General features: G+C 40.5%; 1 protein-coding gene across 1 annotated transcript in view; it reads right to left on the reverse strand.

Moving 5' to 3' along the window:
• The window catches only part of COL4A4 (collagen type IV alpha 4 chain), a 72,947-nt gene that overhangs the window by 35,251 nt on the left and 15,831 nt on the right, over positions 1-21,865 (reverse strand). Inside the window, exons 4-22 of the mRNA XM_066621516.1 lie at positions 20,580-20,714; positions 17,841-17,885; positions 15,750-15,866; positions 14,307-14,375; positions 13,326-13,361; positions 12,709-12,771; positions 10,668-10,703; positions 10,062-10,103; positions 8,579-8,659; positions 8,354-8,407; positions 7,012-7,071; positions 5,539-5,583; positions 5,036-5,089; positions 4,808-4,877; positions 4,622-4,726; positions 3,164-3,328; positions 2,012-2,104; positions 1,693-1,856; positions 1,215-1,287 (exon numbers count right to left, since the gene is read on the reverse strand). Coding sequence (XP_066477613.1) covers positions 1,215-1,287; positions 1,693-1,856; positions 2,012-2,104; positions 3,164-3,328; positions 4,622-4,726; positions 4,808-4,877; positions 5,036-5,089; positions 5,539-5,583; positions 7,012-7,071; positions 8,354-8,407; positions 8,579-8,659; positions 10,062-10,103; positions 10,668-10,703; positions 12,709-12,771; positions 13,326-13,361; positions 14,307-14,375; positions 15,750-15,866; positions 17,841-17,885; positions 20,580-20,714 — 1,507 coding nt within the window. The remainder of the gene's footprint in view (positions 1-1,214; positions 1,288-1,692; positions 1,857-2,011; positions 2,105-3,163; positions 3,329-4,621; positions 4,727-4,807; positions 4,878-5,035; positions 5,090-5,538; positions 5,584-7,011; positions 7,072-8,353; positions 8,408-8,578; positions 8,660-10,061; positions 10,104-10,667; positions 10,704-12,708; positions 12,772-13,325; positions 13,362-14,306; positions 14,376-15,749; positions 15,867-17,840; positions 17,886-20,579; positions 20,715-21,865) is intronic.

Here is a 21,865-nt window from a genome sequence, read left to right on the forward strand (position 1 = left end):
GATGAATACTGTTTGTAGGCAGGAGGATAATGTTGATGCAGTAGGCAACAAAGATAGAAAATTCTCTAAAATGGTAAAGTAGTTGTCCTCTAACAAGAACAGAAGACATTCCCCCCACCAAGACATTAGCTGAAGAAACAAGTGGTCTATGCACAGTAACGGACCTGCCCCCATGGCACCCTGGAGCGCAGATCTGCAACATGCTGTTCCTCCCCCCACATCACGCCACCACCCCCAAGGGAATACTTATCAGGTGTAATGGAGATTCATGTGATGCTCCACAGCACACAAAAAGCCTTCTGAAGCTTCTGGAGCAATGTTAAAGAGTCCTTCCAGTTTCCTGATGAAAAGCCTTAGAAGGTTTTTCGCATGCTGCAGAGTGCCCATGGAACTTTGTCTGCCCATGGGTCAGATCTGATGGGCAGGGTGGTTGGCATAGCGGGCATGGTACCTGGGGCTTCCCCCTCTGCCCCCACAAGGCCCGCTACTATCTATAGGTTCCACTGGGCAGAAAACTACTCTCTCACTTTTTGGTAAAGTGCCATGCATGTGGATGACACGAGAGGGACAATGAAAAAGCCGGAGAAGCTGGAATAGTGCAGTGTTACTGGTGTTGGATTTAGAGGTCCAAATCCCCGCTTAGCCATGAAGCTTCCCGGGTGATATTGGACCAGACATCATCTATCAGCCTCACCTACCTCACAGGGTTGTTATGAGGACAAAAGGTGGGAAGAAAACAGCTGTGCCACCCAGAACTCCTTTGAGGAAGGGCGGTGTAAAAATATGAAAAATAAAACATTTTCCCAGGCATAAGCAAATACCCTAGGTTATTTCCACTTTAGGGATAGTTCATTTCCTACAAAAACAACAGAAGACTGATCATCGACAGGACATGAATTACAGCAGCTCTGTGCATTACTTTCAGTGATCTATCTCAATCAATTAAGACGCGCAGACATACATTACTTAGAAAACGTACAGACTGGCATTTTTTGAGAATGAACATCCACCATTTTCTCAGTTTCTCTTGCTATTCCCTTCATGCCTCTGTCGTTTACATGCTGCTTCTCTCATCCCTCTCTTTCTCCTCAGCTAATTCATATATTGTCCACAAGTCTTTTCCAATACAAGCACAATACAGGACTTAGCTAGTAAAACAAACAGCCCCAACGTTGTTTGTTTACTGTCATGAATATAGTAGGTTGTATATTTACCTTTGATCCTTACGCTAGCTGGGTCGCCCTTATCTCCTTTTTCACCAGTCAAACCAAATGAACCTGGTATTCCCTTACAATGTTAAAAACAAATAAATGATAGTTAAGTTCAAGAAATGCATCACTCTAATAGCGGAGCTCTGGCAGCAGTGAACAAGTAGCAGGTAGACCCAGTTAAGGGGGCAAATGTCCACAGAGAGAGTGCAGAGCCCCACTCCCCCAATAAGATAGTTACGCTACTCATGCTGACACCAATGGCCATTCAGGTGGTGTCCCTAGAGCAGCCATTTGCAAAGTTATTAAATCTCACCCAAAGAATCAATCTTGTGATATATCACTATACCAAAGCCCATTCATATAAATAGTGTCAAAACATGGCAAAAAATAAACCTTAATTTTTATGAAAGGGGAACAAACACTATAAGAAATCATATCTTATTGGAAACCAGAATATGATGTACTGACTACTGTTACTCACTGGGAAACCTGGTTGTCCTGTAGCTCCAGGCAAGCCTGAATCACCTTTCTGTCCATATTGCCCAGGAAATCCCATTTCACCTTTTCTCCCAGGACTGCCTGTTGGGCCTCGTATTCCAGGTACACCACAGGGACCAGGGCCACATAAACAACTTCCTGGGCCCCCTATATAAGCACAAAGAATACAAAGCTTTGAACCAGTTAACATAATGCAGGTTACAGAGCAAAGTTAGAGTCAATGCAGATTTAAGAACATGAATGGTTAAATTACATCATGTTACAGAGGGGAGCCATCTGTTCTCTGAAATATGCATACTTGCCTCTCTCTCCTTTTTCACCTCTTGTTCCTGGTGGTCCTCTCTGGCCTTTGGCTCCTGGTTGGCCAGCTGACCCTTTCCCATCACAAGCCACACCTTGATTATAAATAGACATATTTTGCATTTGAAATTTATTCTTCTTCTCTGTCCTTTCCAGAATTTTCAAACACCCTGTGAACTTTATTCTTGGATGCAAGATTTTAAAGAGCCAAATGACAAAATAGCAGAAGTCTGCTTTAGTTGCAGCAAATCCTGATTTGCATCCATCCAACAATCTTCATTTCCTTTTCCCCTACAAGTTTTCTTTTTTGGGGGGGGAGGGGGAGATTTATAGTTATTATAATCATCTTGCTACTATGTGTCATGTAGAACATCATCCCTTACTACGATGTTCGAACAACAGGCATGATTTTTAGATTGTGAGCCCTTTTGGGACAGGAAGCCATTAGTTGTTTGTTTGATTTGCTCTGTAAACCGCTTTGTGAACTTTTCGTTGAAAAGTGGTATATAAACACTGTTAATAATAATAATAATAATAATAATAATAATAATAATAATAATAATAATAATAATTGAGTTGGAGCATATACTGTGGAGCTAAGAGAGATACGGGCTGGAGAACATGGAGTAATTGTTAGACCTCCAAAGCAAAGTATGACTTGGGAAGGTTTGGTTTCTAGCCTCAAAAAGTGGGAAAGAGAAGGGCACTCAACTTTTCCCTTACTTCACTGTTTCCCCTTCAAACATTCCTCAACTGCTTTTCCCTCAACTCCAGAGCCATGTATGCAAACATGGTTCCAAAACCCCTGCTGAAAGGGGAAAGCAGTTCAGTACCCTCCTCCCACCTATTGCTTCTTTAAGGAAAATAGCGCCCTCTCAGACAAACAAAGATGGAGAAACGTTAGTTTTACCCTTTAGATTTTGATCTGTAAAATGAAGCAATCTGATGAAAAAGAATTACAGATAGTAAAAAAAACTGCTATATAGAGAAATTGAAATCTATTCCATTTAGTCAATGTACATTGCATATAAATGCAGTGCTGTAGATAAATTGGTATTGGAAACATTCTCTGTTTTAGTAATGTCCTCACTATCACTGTGGAATATTAACAACTGCTGCTCCAATGCAATGCTCAAGCATTTTGCTTATCTTACCAGGTGGCCCAGGTAAACCCTGACTTCCTGGCGCTCCTGGCAAACCTGGTGGTCCTGGAGATCCTGGCCTTCCTTGAGCCCTTTCAGATATACCAGGAAGACCAGGGTCACCTTGAAAGCCTTGGGGACCTTGTACTCCTGATGCACCTTTGGGACCAGAAAGACCTATGGGAAAAATAAAGAACATATTACAAATTATAATATTGCAGATAATATTACAATATTATATTTGTATATTATAATATTACAGATTGCCTATTAGTTATCTTGTAATTAATGCTTAATAGGAAGTGAAATGGCAGGAAATTGCTCACTTGTAGGAGTAGCTTTGCTTAGAGGCAGGGCATTATAAAACCCTAATTAATTGAGCTTCTGGATTATTTTTAAGCAAAACTTAATTCTGATATAGTACCTAGGGAGGGAGAAAGGTTCTAGGGACTTTCAGATGCCTCCTCTTCCCCCTGGACAGTGGTACTATCACTGATTTCTCTGTCCATTTTCTTCAAACTATTTGCTCCATGTGCCCCAGCAAAAGTGGGGCATCTTCATTTCATCATGCTTCTGCATTTTACTCCCCATGCAACATAAAAGGAGCAGTTTTGTTTTTTTAATTAATCTTAATTTCTCATAAAGTGGCAGGAAATGTTTGTCAATTTTAGGTGAGACATTAATATGTTCCAGATACCCTTAGCCAGGCCTTGTGGAGTTATTTTAGGAATATGCAAATAAAATGCACTCTTTCGTTAGTAACCATTGTGCCAGTTGTTGTCAACATGTTATAAAACACAAGGCACCTAAATACAATCAAACTCAGCACACTATTGACGTGGGGATATTCATACTTTAGCAAATCTACTGATTTGTCAATCACTCCCTGACATGTGGGGAACCCCAGTTCTATTCCACCTTTTAAAAAATGCACTGAATAAGAGGAAGGAGGGGAAAAGGAGAGGACCCTTCCTCAGTTTAAGCCACACACAAAAATGTTCAAGGCCATGTTTTTAGGTACATACCCAACTACACCCAACTCTGTCTCAGCAGGGAAGGGCACTGCATGAACTACACAACCTTGAGGAACTATAATGGGCAGTAGCCTACCACAACTTTCCTGACGTAAAGGGCTTACAATTTTTTAAAAGCAATCCTTCTGGAAAGCAAAGTCAAATACATCAATATTTGCAAATACCTTGACAACCAATTTTTCTCAGTCTTTTTTTAAGTTGCTCTTATGAGTATAAAAAAACATGCTGACATCTTGTCAACAACAAACTCTTCTTCTTTGTAAAATTGTAACACCAAAACAACTCAAAATAAAAAGATGCTATCACAGGTAATATGTTTTCCCCCTCCAGGCTCTGCTACCATAACCTTTATATTTTATGTCATCCTTCCTTTATAGGAAGGGTGAAAAACAAAGATATGACTCTCTTTTACTCTTAAAAGTAAAAAGTGTCTTACTGGCTCCATCTTCCCCTGGCCTGCCTTGTGAACCTGTAGGGCCTCTCAACCCATCTGCCCCGGCATCTCCAGAAGGTCCACGGTCTCCAGGGTCTCCTCGAAGACCTGCATGAGATAACTGAAAATGTGAATAACATTTGAATGGTATCACTGAATAAATACCAAATAATGTAATATTAGTTAAACCTTTTATTCCAACACGTGGGGTTCCTCGAGGTCCTGGTGAACCTGGTCGTCCCATCTCTCCAGGATCACCCTGCAAGTACGATCAGGTTTACAAAGTATTATGTACATACAGACACCCATGGAAAACAAAAAAAACTGCAATCCTCAAATGGCCTCTCTGAGCTGCTAAGAGGGATGTGTTCAATCATAACATCAATCACAAATAGCCTTCTGCTTTTGAGACCTTACTTTTCTGCCTGGAAAGCCATCTTCTCCAGGATCGCCAACAATTCCTGTCTCGCCCTGAAACACACATTTTTCTTCATTTCCGTTAGGTGAAATTGGCATTCAAGTAAGTTTCACTAAAATTAATTTGAGTAAAAGGTAGGTAGTTATGTAAAACATGATCTAATCACAGAAAAAAGGGTTACCGACTGACTGCATTTTACCCCCGGCTTTCTCCCCAAGGGGACTCACAACACAAGCTTCTTAAACTGCACTGTTCAGATATATAGAGTTAAGCTTTGGTTGACAAGATTTGCTAATTCAGAGCCAAACTACAACCATAATGTGTAATCATATTAAAAATCTAACAATTTTTGATTAAACATTTTTAAAAATTGGAAAAATTAGTGAATTTAGCTTACACACAGAGGAAGGTACGTGCACTAGGGACATAAAATTTATAACGTACTGGTATCTACATTTGCTTTAACAATTAATCATGATGGTGTAATTTCTATATATGCTACCTTCCTTCCTAGAACACCTGAAGATCCATAAGACCCAGGACTTCCCTGCAATAAAGAAAGAACAAATCATAGCGGAATTTACTTCATTTAATAGATTAAACCCAATGACATTCAGATATATTCAGTGACTGATTTACAGCACATACCTATTGATCTCTACTCAGAAGTAAGCCCCATTGTGTTCAATGGGATTTACTCCCAGGACAGTCTGTATAGCCTTATAGCCCAATCCTACCTATGTTTTCCTGCTCCATTGCAACAGCACCAGTGTAGGCTCCACTGCATCTTGCAGGGAAATTTCAGCTGCTAGAAGTATCCTCAAGGTTAGAAGACATTTGAGACCTTGTTCCTGAGTCAGCCCCAACAGCCACAATGGATCAACTCTAACCTGTGCTAGCAATATCTCTAGTGCAAGTCCGACTTTATCGTGTCAGTGGATCAGGTATGGGAAGGGGGATAGGATATGGAGCGCACTGGCACCACTGATCCTGCCCCCTCTTGGGCCCGATCCACCCACCCCTGTCCCTGTCACTGCCCTCCCCCCCATACAAACTGTCCCTACCCTTCTCCCACCCCTGCACCAAAGCTATGTTCTAGCAGACATAGCTCTGTGCACTGCTACCAGTGGCAAGACTCTGGCCTTCCTACCAGCGCTTTTTGTAGGTGTGCTGTCTCAAAGTGTTTTCTGGCACTTTTGCAACAGTTTGCACTGGTGAAGTATGTGCATTTCCAATTATACCAAAATATAATTATTTGGATCAGTTATTTGGAACCAACAGTCAGCAGTCACACTGGATTTGCCAAAGCTTTGGGTAGTCTTAAGGAAAGTTGATGCCAGTTATTCTTAACATCATGGTGGGAAAATGAACGAGTTTTTGTGTTTGTCTAGGGAGAGCGAGAGTGAGAGATAGCACACAAAAATGAGTAAATGAATGAATACGTGCTAGAAAGCAATTTTTGAAAATATTCTATTGGCACAGCATCTAGATGTTCAGCAATGATGACATCACTGAACTTCCAGGTTGCCGAGCTCTGCACTGTGCAGAGCTTGGCTTGGAGGGCACAGAAACTTGGGTGCGTGTCTTAGAAGGAACAGGGGTTCCAGCACAGTTAAATTCCATTTCTAGCATTCAGTATGCAATATACAGTATGCAATTGAACTGCCTTAGTCTGAAACTTCCTTCTGTATCCTGGCACCTGGCCTAGTTGCTCTTAAAAGAGGATTGCACAGATTTATGGAGGAAAAGTCCACCACATAAGAACATACCACAGGCCATGATGACTATATGCAACTTCCAGGTTTTAGAGGTAGCTTATCTCTGAATGGCAGATGCAAGGAAGTGGCAATAGGATACAGGTATCATGTTGTCTTGAGTGTCTCCAGAGGTATCTGGTGGGCCACTGACAAATACAGGAAGCTGGACTAGATGGGCCCTTGGTCTGATTCAGCAAGGCTCTTCTTCGGTTTCTTACCCTCATTCCAGGAAAGCCAGGAATCCCCTTTTCACCTTTCTCTCCATATCCAAGTGCACCCTGTTATTATTCAAAACATATTTAAGTATACTGATCTAAGAAATAGAGGCAATGGACAACATATATTGAACTAAGGGACTAACAGATTAATCTTAATTTGCTCAGAAGTAAGTCCAACTTTGATCAGTGGGGCTTATTCCCTGGTAAATCTATTTTGAATTGCAACCAAAGTTTTTGACTCTAAGAAATTCCTTCATGGCAGCTGCCCCTCCAAATCGCCACAAACCACTTCTTACTCCCCAAGCTTGCAAAGTAGTTTGGGGATCCATGCAACAGTTCTTTAAAGGGAAATTGCCAGCAGGATACACATGTATTTTTCACTATAAAGAAGTCTTGTGTTAGATACCCAAACTGCTATTTCATCCATGGAAAGAAATAATTTGCGGGGGAGGAGAGCAGCTGTACATTTGAACCATACATTCAGACGTACATTTGAACCATAGCCATATGATTGGTACATGTAAAAAAGAAGAAATGAACCATATGGACAACCATGGACTGCTGGCATTATGAACCTGTTTACAATCTTATAGTAGATTAATTTCTTTTCCATCAACAGTAGTATCATTATTGATAAAAGAGGAATTAACTGTCAAAGTAGCCTGATAACAAAAGCGGAAATTTAAAACTGTTGGACCATAGAAGACATTGGAATTACTGGTATTGTGATACTGTGACAACAAAGAAATTCATAACCCATCATGGACCAAAACCCATCAGTGAAAATATTTATAGGGCTACATACAAGAACTATGGAAATGCATTCTGAAAAAAATGGAGCGATCACAGTAATAGATTAAAAACATGTATATTTGTGAAGAAGCTGGATCTCTGGAAACCTAACTTGCATGTTTGATGTATAAGTTTCTGTTTTGCAATTCATATTATCTCCCTTTTTCCAGCAAAAATAAAGCAGCTAACAAGAGGCAAAAAAAAAAAATCAATACAACAATGCTTCAAAAACAGCATAAAAACATATTCATCAGCAAACAGTTTTTTGCAATAAGCATGCCAAATTCATATTAATGTATCAATAGTAATACATCTTATACAGCATTTCTACATCATAATATCAACATTTCACTAATCCCATAATATTTCAATTCATGCATGCATGGATTGAATTGCTTCAATGCATGCAAAACAAAGTCAACAAACATAGAAAGGGGAAATGCACATTTACTCAGGCAATAACTTGTCAGTATTTTTGTTAAGTCATGAGATAAAGAAGAACATTGAGCACTAGGAAACATAATCGTGCATAAAGAAACATGTCACTTACTTTGCGGCCAGGTAATCCTTTGGAGCCAGTTGATCCAGGCATTCCTTTAACACCCTAAACATGAAAACTTATTATATTTTCTTCCGGTTGGCTTCATTTTACAGACAGGTCTGTTTACCATCAAAGGGACTTTCAACATTGTTTTATCACTTTTCATTGTAACCAGTCCAAGCAAAATCATACAACAAATGCTATAGTTAAAAATAAATTTGATAATTTGCTTACCTTTTCTCCCTTTAACAGTAGAGAACTAGGTGGCCCAACCAATAATGGCTGCCCAGGAGATCCAGGAGGTCCCACATCACCCTATGAAAACCAGGGAAATAGTAAAACACATTGTATGATATTAAGGCTGCAATCCTATTCCCACTTTCCTGGGAGGAAGTCCCACTGAATTCAATGAAAGGGACTTCTCTGTAGACATACACAGGATTGATTTCAGGAGCCTCGTATAACCTTTGAAGAGCCTTGATTTGATCTCTAACTCTTTCGTGACACCAACTTAACCCAAACTTTTCATACATGCAAGCATTATCTGATAGTACAGATTAATCCATCCCAGTTACAGGGACACTCCTACAATTAACTAACTGAAGTTTTAGCTTCTCTTTGAAGATAATTATCTAGTAAATGAATCTGAAGTATTCCCTGCTTTTTTATAATCCTGGATACATTCAATTCCTGTAGGTCATTCACAAAAGTTAGACTGTTGTAACAGGCCATATGATAACATACACAGTATGCTGCCACAGGCAATTTGGTGCCCCCACAAATGGGAACCTGTTCCAGAGCAGGTAAACTGGGGCGGGGGGAAGGGAGATCATGGGAAAGGGGTGTGTGGTACAGGGCATTTGAGGGAGGAACTGGGGGCAAGGAGATGGCAGATCAGGCAGCAATGGCACTCACCAGATATTATCATCTATTTCATATACTTCTCTGCCCCTCTTTCACCAAAAGTAGGCCTGTAAGTGGCCCCAGAGTTTACAAGGAGGTTAGTTAAAAATGATTTTGCTTACCTCCCGTTTGCCTTCGGGTTGCTCCCCCACAATAGGATGCAGCATATGCCTTTTTGGCACAGCTTCAGTGGCTCCCCCCCCCCCCCCGCACTAGAGGGAGATTGGATGGAAGGGGATTGGATGGGGCCTAAGCTTTCAAAGTTTGCCATGATTGAATACTGTGTATTTCAACTGTGGGATGAAAATCCCAGCCTGAGAATGAAAACATTTCCACAAGTTTCTTCTGTATGGAAATGTCCTGCAATTGCAGCTCTTTCTGTGGAAAAGATTTCTGGGTCCCTAGAACTGCTGATACCTATGTATTCCTATGCAATAAAGGGCACAATCCTAATCCCTTATGTCAGTGCTTTCCAGCACTGGCATAGCGGTGCCAATGGGACATGTGCTGCATCCTGCAGTTGGGGGGCACTCATGGAGGCCTCCTCAAAGTAAGGGAATGTTTGTTCCCTTCCCTCAGAGCTGCTTTGCCCTTATGTCAGTACTGGGAAGCACTGAGATAAGGGGTTAGGATTGCGTCCAAACTCCCTAACTATACCCTAAAGCTATCTTTTAAAAAAAATGATTTAAAATTACTATTTTTGTAACAATCTCAGGAAATTGGAAAGGAAGCCTTTCTTCTCTAACTCTGAGATATCCATGTAACGTTTTTACATATTCAGTCCCCCATTCCCAAATACAACTTCTTTGCTTACCGGCTCTCCCTTTTGTCCTTCCACTCCAATACCTGGAAATCCCTAATGAAGTATTAATTGTCAAGAAAAGAAAAGAAAAAAGATTAGAAGCTTTAATGCATGTGTGCGTGAGTATAAAATTGTTGGCAACCTTCAGCCTCGAAAGACTATGGTATCGCACTCTGAATGGTGGTTCTGGCACAGCGTCTAGTGTGGCTGAAAAGGCCAATTCGGAAGTGACAATCTCTTCCACACTGGGAGCAAGTGCAGTCTGTCCCTGGTCTGTCTCCCTGGCTATGGGCCTTCCTTCTTTGCCTCTTTGCCTCAGTCTGTTGGCCAAGTGTCTCTTCAAACTGGGAAAGGCCATGCTGCACAGCCTACCTCCAAGCAGAACGCTCAGAGGCCAAGGTTTCCCATCTGTTGAGGTTCATTCCTAAGGCTTAGAATATAAAATATAAAATGGAGTATAAAATAGAGTATAAAATATAAAATATTTAATTATTAAAATGTGGCTTTTATTTAAAACGTGAAGGAAATTTCAAGAAGCTCTGAACTGAAGGGAACAATTTTACAACACCAAGGGGAACATCAGTTTGATAGATTTAAAAAAAAAAAAAAATCCCTCACCTGTTCACCTGGCAAACCAAGGAGACCAGGAGGACCCTACAGGAGAAACAAGGAAAGAAGAATTAGATAGTCTGTACTAGAATTCAATCTGAGAAAGATACAGAGCTGAAATCCCTTATGGGATGTCTGCACTCATGTTTACAACAGCAGTGGAAACATTGTGCTGCCAATGCCATGTTTTGTACAATTGCTATATATGGGTGCTTCCTCCTCTGTTGATCAGAAGACTCTTCTGTTAATTTCATGGAGAGGGTTTTGTTTCCTTTAACTAGGGAGGGATCCTTGTGACATTTCTGTGAATGTAGGCAAGTGGGGGCAAAAGGGCAAAAATGAGGCATCTATGATTGGTGAATTGGCAGAGGGCCAGTACTGGAGAATAAGATGTTCCAACGACCAAGATGAATGGACTTGCAAAACATTTGCATGAATGGGTTGTGCATGCCCCTGAGTGCGCATGAACCCTACCTTTCTACATCTCTAGGAGGAGCGCCCAAAGCAGCTAACAACAATTTAAAACAATTGAACTATAAGACAAGAAAATGCAAGCTAGAGCAAAAAATGCAAGATAGGACCAAAAAAAAAATCAGAATGCAAGTGATTTAAGCCAGTAAAGGACTTTGCGTATCAGTCAAAACTCTGCTTGAACAAATACATATCTATCATAACACTACTAAGGGTCAAATTACACATTACATTAAGGCTGCAAGCCTATGCATTCTTTCCTGGGAGTAAGCCCCATCCAACACAGTGAGACTTACTTCTCAGTAAACATGCATAAAATTGGGTTATAAGTGTGTAGTGATCCACTGGATAGTTATGTTTTTTCCCCTAACCAGCAGCCCAGGGTGAAGTATGCAAAGCACAGCTGAACTATGGCAGAGAAGATGGGGGGGGGGGGCTTTATGAGTTTACCAGGGTTTCACTCCCAATCAGTCCCCCTTTTGTCCCAATTTCAACAGAAAAAAATGTCCAGTGACTTTCAATGGGGGCTTTTCTTTCTGTTGAAAAGAGCATGATGGCACAAAAGAAAGTGAACGCAACAGCAGGAATAAAATCCTAAAGTCCCCCATGCACCCCACCATGGTTCCTTTCTATTTCATATCCCCCATATTTAAAAAAAATCCACCCATTTTTACAGACAGGTCTAATATGGCTCTAAGATGGAAGCCAGATTGATTTTCCAGAGGAGCAGGTGCCATCAAAATACATGTCAAAACAGAATTCTCTCCCATACATCCCCACCAACTGCATCTCAACGGTGGGACACTCAAAAGGGCCTCTCCAGGTGACCTGAATGGATGGTCAGGATAGTGTGGGAGAGACAATCTTTTAACTACCCTGATTCAAGCCATGTATAGTTTTAAAAGTTTTAAACCAGCTTTTCCTCCATCTCACTTTACTAAAGTATTAAAAATCAATTTTTCTCTCTTGCATTGATACACAATTTGATTCTTTCATTATTTCTTTCCTATTCCTTGGAGAATTCTTGAGCTCTTTCCTTCTTTCATTTTCTCCCAGCTGGAAGATTTCCTCTTTCCCTCCAACTCTCCTCTCTCTTTTTCATATTTTTGATACTGTGATCCTGCAATTATTTCTGCACAGCGGGAAGCACGTATCAGGGTCTTTAAATCATGATGATGCTTACTAGTTCCTCACATTACCTGTCTCATCTTGAGGCTGTCTGAGACTGCCTCTTAAGGAGGCAGAAAACAACATCATTCACCAGTAAGAAACTACAGAGTGTTCATCAATCAAAAGAATAATAGAATTAACATCTACGATTCTGCTTGATCATTCCATGTGACTGCTCAAAGATGCGCATGTGTGTATTTGTGTGAACCTGAGGATATTCCTGATTCACCTCTTTTTCATTTCATATCCATACAGAACCAATGAATTCTCTTGTAACAGATGAAAATACATTAAAAACATTAAATAATGGGCTCAAAATTCACATGTTAAGAATTAAGATGAACAAAAGACAAAAGGCCCACCATTACTCACAAAATGTTATGAAGAGATAAAAACATTAGCACCTTACCTGTACTCCTGGTTGACCTGGAAATCCAATTGGACCCCTTGGACCCCTTTCTCCTCTAGGGCCCTGAGAACAGATGATACAGTGCCCTGTGTTAATACCAGAAACATTCTAATTTCCTTCAAAAGACATTCTTTCTAGTATTTTATGTAATAGCTTCAATATGTCATCCAACTACCAATAGTTTTTATTATTTGTACTGTGCTTGGCTTTCTGCCTATAGGAACCTCCAGCAGGCAGCTATTTTATTCTCATTGGGACTAATGTTCAATTTAGACAAATTCCTGGGTTATGCAGTATACAAGCTAATTATGCCAATGCAAATAAATAAATAAATCAGGAACAATGATACTAAGGTCACGAAAGCAACAGAAGAAGTGGACCCTTCATAGGCGTGATGCACTGGCCTGGCGCTCCAGTGTTGCAAACCTAGTGACATCACTGGTTTTAGCCTATTCCAATGCATCAAACACATAAACACACCTCAAAAAGTCTTACAGTAACTTAAAGCTTAACTGATTTATGTCAGCATAAGCTTTCATGAACTACAGTCCACTTCATCAGATGAATGAAGTGAAATCTTCACTGGGTAAGGAAAGCAAATTGATAAAAGAGCTTACAGGCACGCCACGGGATCCTGGATTCCCCCTTTCTCCCTGTAAATATAACCGGTTTGTTATATAAAATATCACATACTTCCTTTTAACTACTTGCTTTAACATTGCATTATGAGGCAACCAAAGAACAAACCAAAATCAGTGCAGTTATCTAAGAGAAAATGTTGTGAACGCTAATACTTCAATCCTATGCACACTTAGCTGTGAACACCATGGGACTCACATTAGAATAAGCATACATAGGACTGCAGCACAAGATTCTGATTTATACAGGGAATAGGCATATACATAACAATTATATGCCATGCAAAGAGATAGTTTAGTCATATACTCACACACATATATTTTAATAACTACATTTATTTTTTACTTTTAAGTTTGTATCTTAACCACCCACAAGGGATAAAACAAATGCTTTTTAAAAAGTTAGCTTTATTCAAATGAATTTGACTAGTCATACACAGTTACTCAAAAGCAAGCCTTACTGAGTTCCATGAGAGTTATTTCCAAACATGTAGATATTGGATTGCAGCTTAAAAGATAAGCGATATCAGAAAAACAAATTTAAAAAGAAAATAAAAATAAAATAAAAACAGACCTTTGATCAGCTCCAGCCACCCTACTTCCAGTTAAAAATCTTTTAGGAAAGCACCTGAAGTCAAGTTTTTGATCACATGTATCTTCACTATTCTTTAAAACAATAAGATAAATCCCAAAACTATTTGAACGATGACTACAAGATGTCTGAAAAATGCTATTGAACTCATGATTCCCAAAACAACCTGGATACAGTTTCCTTTTCAAGCACAATATTTTCTTTTATTGTACAAGATAGTCACTTTTAAACTTTTCTAAGCATTAATTACATGCATTTCATGTTTAGGTCAATTTAGTTATTGACATGTATACCACATCACTTTTAGTTGCTTTCCTAGAACCTTTAAGCGTCTCTTTATTTGAATTAGAACATTACATTTCACTTACAGGAGGCCCTCTAATGATCTCAGAAATATATACAGAGTTTCCTTTTTCCCCTTTTTGCCCAGGAGTACCCTGGAAAAAAAAAAAAAAAAAAAAAACAATGAATAAGTCCTTCAGGATAATTTTTATTAAGTTTTATAAAAAAATACTGCAATATCTTTTTTGATATTGCAACCATTCAGTGATATGCAGATAACGTGTAAATGTACTCTCAGTCATGTAAGAGAAAAAAGCCATTATTTGTTGGAACATTAATCATAAAGGTGTAATCTGACTAAAAAAAATACTGAAGTGATAACGTGCATATAATAGCAGCTATTTGATTTGCCAATATCATTTTTTTACATATACAGGTTGAGACTAATTTTTTGAGTAGGTTCCATTCCAAGTACTCACGTGGATGGCAAAAAAATGCACTATAGCAAATCAATTTAAAAAACAAAGTTTCTTTGCTCCAGTGATTTAAAAACAGCCTTGCTGACCTTTGTGATGTAAGACAAGAGTCATTAAGAAGACAATCCATCAGCGTTTCACTCAGCCCCTCCCTTCAATAGTGCAAAATGATCACCTTTCTTTCACATGCTCAGGGGAAGGGAGGGGTCGCCTGGAGAGAGAAGGATTGATGGATTGTCAGCCAGTTGCCCCCCCTCTCTCTCATTAAGGAGGCTACTGTTAAAGGACTGTTCAGTTTTTTAAACTGATTTTAAAGGGGTGCATTTTCTTCTTCTCCAGGGATCAGCACATTCCTTCTCATTTGCATGGGGCCATTTGTGTTGAGTCAAATCCATGTATAAATAGGCTGGACCTGTATAGTCATTTAATTTCAAAACGCAAACTCTGACTTCAGAAATGGATGCTAAATTAAAGTGCGAGACCAAATATAGCAACAAAAACAAAACACCTTCGTTTCCCCCCTTCCCCTTCCTAACAGAATTGAAGGAATAAGATTAAGGCTCCGATCCTATTGGGGCCTCACATTCCAAAACTAGCTATCCAGCAGCACAAGGCCCTTTACAATGGGGGCCACCATCACACACTTCTGAGCTGCTGCCACAAACAGGCAACAGCATGCAGAGCAGCAGCTTCTGAAGCTTCCATTGGTGCCAGTAAGTTGGCGTTGCAGGCATGTTGTGGGCAGGGAGAATTTCAGGGCAGATTGGGACAGATAGCTGCCACTGTGGCAGCTACAGTGGTGCCAATGGTGGGAGATAGAATTTGGCAGTAAACCTTAGCTGCAAGGATGTTGAAAGGTGAGATCTACAAGAATAAAACATGAGTGCAGTATCCAAATCTTGTACAAGACGTGCCAGCAATCTCCTCTGTACATGTGAACTTGTACATGCACATGTCTCCCTTGCCCAGACTGCCTTCCCCATTCATTTAGACTGAGGGAACAGTTCTTTGCGTGCACATTTTCTGTACTTCTCATAATAAAGTTGAACTCACATACGAGCCTGTTGGTCCAATACGTCCGTTCTCTCCAGGAAATCCTGGTTGCCCTCTTGAACCATTACATCCATTCAACCCAGGCGCACCTCTGGGTCCTTCAACTCCTGGTAATCCCTTGAAAGAATGCAAAATGCAAATTCATAAACAAAATAATTTTGATCAAATCTGAGTTTCTGAGTCACAAAAGTCAAAAATGTATATTGGATTTTTTTTAAACAACTTTTGCTACATTTGCTAAACCTATTCCTCAATGAGATTTCACTTCATATGCTGAGAGCCAGGGTGGTGTAGTGGTTTGGGAGGTGGACTTAGACCTGGAAGATCTAGGTTCGAAAACCTCCTCAGCCACAAAGCTTCCTGGGTGACCTTGGGCCAGTCACTTTCTCTCAGCCTCACCTACCTCACAGGGTTGTTGTGAGGACAAAAGGAGGGGAGTAGCTGTGTACACACCCTGAGCCCTTGGAGGAAGGGCGGTATAAAAATGTGAAAAACAAAAAACAAAAAATAAGTACCGAAACAGTCTGTCATCAAGCCCAAAAGAAATTGACCCAGTTCAGAAACTACAAACTAAGAAATTGACCCAGTTCAGAAACTACAAACTAATTCATTTTCTGACGTCATGATTTATATGCAGATTTCCATATTAGGTTTCATGTGAAAACACGTTTCTTGTGATCTACTTATCAATGGTATCTTCTAGCTTTATTATAAAACTAATGAAAGCTCATCTTCATAATTCAGATGAAATTCTAGAACACACTTATTTCTCATATAAGGGCCAAGCATATGTCCAAACTTTGGAAATGAACGACACTTGTTGGCATCCTTCAGTCTTGGAAGACCACGGTATCATGCTCTAAATGGTGATTCTGGAACACAGTGTCCTCTCCAGTGCCTACGAAGCCTGGGTAAAGTAGATATGGAGGATAGACTGTTTCCCATGCAGCAAATCCCCCCTCTCCACGTCACTGAAATGATCCAATGGAAAGGCAGAGGCCAATACGGTTGGTTCCAGCAGCATCACAGGAGTTGCCAGAACGTGACTGTGTTCAGCCATGAACTGCCTCAGGGACTCCGGCTCCGGATTTTGCCTTGAGGTTGACTCCTGAAGCCTTTTCCATAACTGGATGTAGCCACAAGGCAGTGGAGGTTTGGGATCAGAGTTTTCCTTCTCTCAGATGAGTTGCCTTCCCAGGCTAACAAGTCCCATCTACCCGGTGGCTGTTTAGTCGCCTCTTAGGACAAGTACAGCCAAACTGAGGGCCTATTCTTATCCCCAGCCCCCAGGGGATGAACGACATGAAATGAAATGAAATGAATGACAGATACTTTTTATATATGCAAAATATTCCTGCATACTTAGGAGGAGTCCTAATGCACACACAAATTTCCCACACATTAACACATTTCATGACAGTACCATTTTGTGCAGAGACATGCATGAGGAGATACTGTATACCTACATTCTGCATATATCAACAGGAAACCATGTGAACACAGGAGCATCAGAGAACCTACTGAACTCTGGATCAGAGCATCTACGGTCCTTCTTGATTTGCTTCTACAGGTTGAGTATCTCATGTTCAAAATGCTTTGAACCAGAACTATTTTGGAATTTTTTGGATTTTGAAATATTTGCATATACATAATGAGATATCTTGGAGATGAGACCCATGTCCAAACACAAAATTCATTTGTTACTTACACACATAGCCTGGAGATAATTTCATACAGTATTTTTAATAATTTTGTGCATGAAAAAAGTTTGTGCACATTGAACCATCAGAAATCAAAGCTGCCACTAGTTCAGCTGCCCGTTTCAGATTTTGGATAAGGGATGCTCAAACATAAGACAATATAGAAGCAAGATTGCAACTTTGATCTTGCTATTCAAGGTCTAAATTTCTAATTTAGAAGAGAATCTTACTATTTGCAATTTCTGTTCACTGGGAACTCTAGAACAGCAAACTGCAAAAATATAGTAAATAAGCGAATGGCTGGGTTAATAAAGTTACATCTTTGTTTCTCTACTGCAACAACACCATTTTCTAATCTTACAAAACACATGAAGACCAGTATCATACTTACAGGTATACCATCCAAACCTGAAAATCCTGGAACACCGGTAGGACCCTGAAGAGATTGAACATTATGGAACATTAAACTAACCATTAATTTTAAAGCAAATTTCAAGTCCCATATTATTATATTACAGCTATGAAAAACCAATATATAAACGTTAAAAATATAAACATGCTGAAATTTGATTATACTTGAAAGATAAAAGAGTGACGAAGAGTCCTATGACCCATATAAGCCTAACACATTTATTGTTGCATGTGCTTTTATAGGCATTGTCAGATGCAGTAAGTAGCCAATCACTTTGTATTAGCCCATGCATGTATGGAAAAGTTATTATCATAAAGAACAGGTTCACTGATATTTGTGATTAGATGAAATTGTTAAAAATTCAAGAAAATAAATGTCAGATGCTGTGTTTGCATGAAAAAGATCCCAGGCTCAATCTCTAGCACAGATATGCTCCTTGGGGCATTTGGTGGGCCACTGTGAGATACAGGAAGCTGGACTAGATGGGCCTATGGCCTGATCCAGTGGGGCTGTTCTTATGTTCTTATATTTTCAACCAGAGTGCCATGGCACATTAGTGTGCCATGAGTGGTCCATAAGTGTGCTGTGGGAGTTTGAAATTGGGTCATTTGTTAGTAGGGCTATTGGGGAATGTGAGCCCCCCATCAGCAGAGTGGTGAGCCTTGGCAATTGTCAAAAAAAAAAAGTAATGATGTGCCTTGACAATTTTAGCATCTTCTCAGTGCCATGAGATGAAAAAGGTAGAAAATCACTGTCCTAGCATCTTTATCAAGAGCTTGTAGGTCTGTTAAAGATCACAACCTAGAAACCTAGTTGGACCAATGGCCTAACTCAGGAAAAGACTTCTTCCTAAGAATACAGCCATGACTGCCTAAACCAGGGCTGCCCAAACCCCAGCCCACGGGCCATTTGTGGCCCCCGGGGACCCCCAATCTGGCCCCCAGAGAGCCCCAGTCTCCAATGAGTCTCCAGAGACTTGCGGGAGCCCTCGCTGGCCCAAGGCGCTGCTCTTGCCAACATCAGCATCAGCAAGGGAAAGGCTGCCCTGCCCAGACTTCACGGGAGAGCTCTGCAGAAGCCCTACCCATCCGCAACGCTCTTGGGGAGGCTGCAGCCGAGTCCCAGCATTGGATGGAGGTGAGAAGTCCTGTACCTGATTGTCCTGCTTGAGTTTGGCTTGGAGGGGGCGGGGGACAGGCGAGGAGGAGGGAGTGAGAAAGTGTGGGTCTGGGTGCTGGGTGCTGCTTGAGTGTGCTTTGGGGTCAGGGAGGCACTGCATGATTGGAGAAATCGCGGGATGTTTGAATGTGGCTGGAGAGCAGTAAGCAGTAAGTCTACTCAGCAGTAAGTCCCATAGAGTCAGTGGGGCTCACTCCCAGGACAGTGTGGGTTGATTGGGCTGTGAGTGCTTGGTGTTGGGGGCAGGCACTGCAGGGGAGGAGTTGCAGGATGTTTGAATGAGGATGAAGCAGGCTGCTTTTACTTGTTAGGGTTGCCGGCAGAGAAGGAGGAAGATGGGGGTCCCTTTGTGAACGGGAAAACACGAAGCTCTCTGCCTGCTTGTTTCTTTGGTGCTTGATGCTGGCTGGGGGAGGGACAGAGAGCCCAATCCTATGCCTGTTTACTCAGAAGTAAGTTCCATTATAGTCAATGGAGCTTACTCCCAGGAAAGTGTGGATAGGATTTCAGCCTAAGAGGGAGACACACAGCTCCCTTCTGGGTGTGAATGAGGAGAAACAAACTCCTGCCCTGAGGGAGCAGGTGCCCACCAGCTCCCTGGCTGACTGTGTTCCTTTGCTGCTGCTTGTTGCCAGGATGGGGAGGAGGGAGAGAGTAAAAACATGCTCCTGCAGGGAGGGGGAGGGAGCCCAGACTTGCTCCTCTGAAGTTTATTTTGCACATTTCCCTGGGAAGAGCTGTGTTAGGTGTGTCAGGAGTTATTTTAACACCCCCCTTTTCTGTATCTCATGTGTATTATAAATAAGCTCAGTAAAACCATCCATTCATAAACGCTCCATTGCTAATGCATTCATTTGTGCAAAATTTATGTAAATTTATTCAAATTTGAAATGTAAATTTCCCTGGCCCTCAACACAGTGTCAGAGAGATGATGCGGCCCTCCTGCCAAAATGTTTGGACACCCCTGGCCTAAACAAAAGCAGTATTGTAGGAAAATTACTCCTCGCAATGAACAGTTCCAGCCTCCCTTGAACCTGCTCCTCCTGATGGTATTATAAGTTATGCAAACTTTGTTTATTTAAGACGAAGTACGTGGCTGTTCCTTAAAAATATCAAAGATGTTTATTTTTGTTTATTTCGTTTACTTCTGAATAGACCTGGTTAGGATTGTGCCCTTAATTTAATCGAACAAAATATTATGGCCCTCTCTCAAACAGCATCACAATAGTGATTTCAAGGGGTCATAATCATATTACCTCCATTCAGGCAAAGGGGAAGAGTGATTTTTACAAATTGGTCCTTTTCATTTCCACAGAATTAATTCTACCCTCCAAGACAGTTTGTAGGGAGGCACAGAGAGCCATTGGGTGAGAAGAGGGCAGGAAGTTCACGTCCCCACAAGCCCCAAGCATATATCTGCATCTGGTTCACTATCATAGAAAGAGAAACCCATTAAGGCTTACCATTAGCCATTAATCAAATCACTGATGCATTCATCCTAATATGAAAACACGTTTTGTGAGCAGTATTTTGACCTACATTATTGCCTCTTTCTCCAGCTGGCCCAGGCAAACCAATATCACCTCTCTGACCTTTTTCTCCTGTCAAGCCAACAGGTCCTGTGGGGCCCAACACACCAATTGGACCCTGGACTCCCAGCTGTCCAGGTTGACCCTGAGAAAAAAAAGATTGAGAAAAAAGATTTAAAAAAGAAAAAATAGATTTAGCATGTTTTATGCTACATAAAAACAACAGAAAATCGCTCCAAGGAATCCATGGGAGAAAAATCATGATGCATTAACATTAATATATTATTCTATCTTCCATTTCTAGCATACCAAGTCTGAAATCCTATATTGGGAGTAAGTCCCATTGAACACAATGGGACTAACATCTGGGTAGACATGTAAAGGATTGTGCTGTAAATTATGTTATAATATAATAGTGTGGAGCACCTATGCACACATAAAACCATAGGCTTGAATGCGGTAAGCATATGTCTAAAGCCACAATCTAGACTTATCAGGCTACAGTATTTGACTTAAATGTAAGCCCTTAGGGCTTAAGAATTTAAAATAATAAAGTTCATTCATGTAAATGGATTGAAGATCACACCAAAATTAATAAGTGTCTGTTTAAATCTCAGGGATTTCTTGATCAGAATTTGCATAGAAGTTGACACCATTCATTCTGTATGGAGCAAGGGCTCCATACAGTCACAGAGTTCATATGTTAAGGGAAAACTGAAATTTTACATACAGATTTCAGCAAGCACCTTAAAAAGGAATGAACTCCATCTTTTCTTTTCTGTATAACTAATAACTGTGTACTAATATTTTCCCATACTCTAATTAAAATTTAGTAGAGCAATTAGGGAACAGATTTAATAGGGATTGATTCCTTCAAGCATGGCTTCAGGGATACAGATTCAATCTCTAATTTAGGGCAGTTAACAGAAAGGGAAGAAATTATAGTACATACTAATGATTAAATCCACTCCCAAATTCACGGAGAGTTTGACTGCCAATTCAACATCAGTGCACCATCTGAAGTCAGCACATTGCTGCTCTTTCTTGCACTTCAAAAAAAAGAACAATTATGAGTGCAAGCTTTGTTGAGACTCAGCTGATATCCTACATAACATCCATTATCTCTGCCCATCTAATGTGACTGCTGCAGTATTCCAGTATTGGGATAGCTGTCAAAATAAAGAGGATGATGGAAGCCATGCTTAATTTGGAAATGACAAATTAGTTCAGTTAAAGCAGACAAAATGTTGCATCTGGCATCTTCGAGATGGTGCTAATAAATTCCACTGGCTTGTT

Source organism: Tiliqua scincoides, chromosome 3 (genome assembly GCF_035046505.1).
Source record: "Tiliqua scincoides isolate rTilSci1 chromosome 3, rTilSci1.hap2, whole genome shotgun sequence".
Classification (NCBI taxonomy): domain Eukaryota; kingdom Metazoa; phylum Chordata; class Lepidosauria; order Squamata; family Scincidae; genus Tiliqua; species Tiliqua scincoides.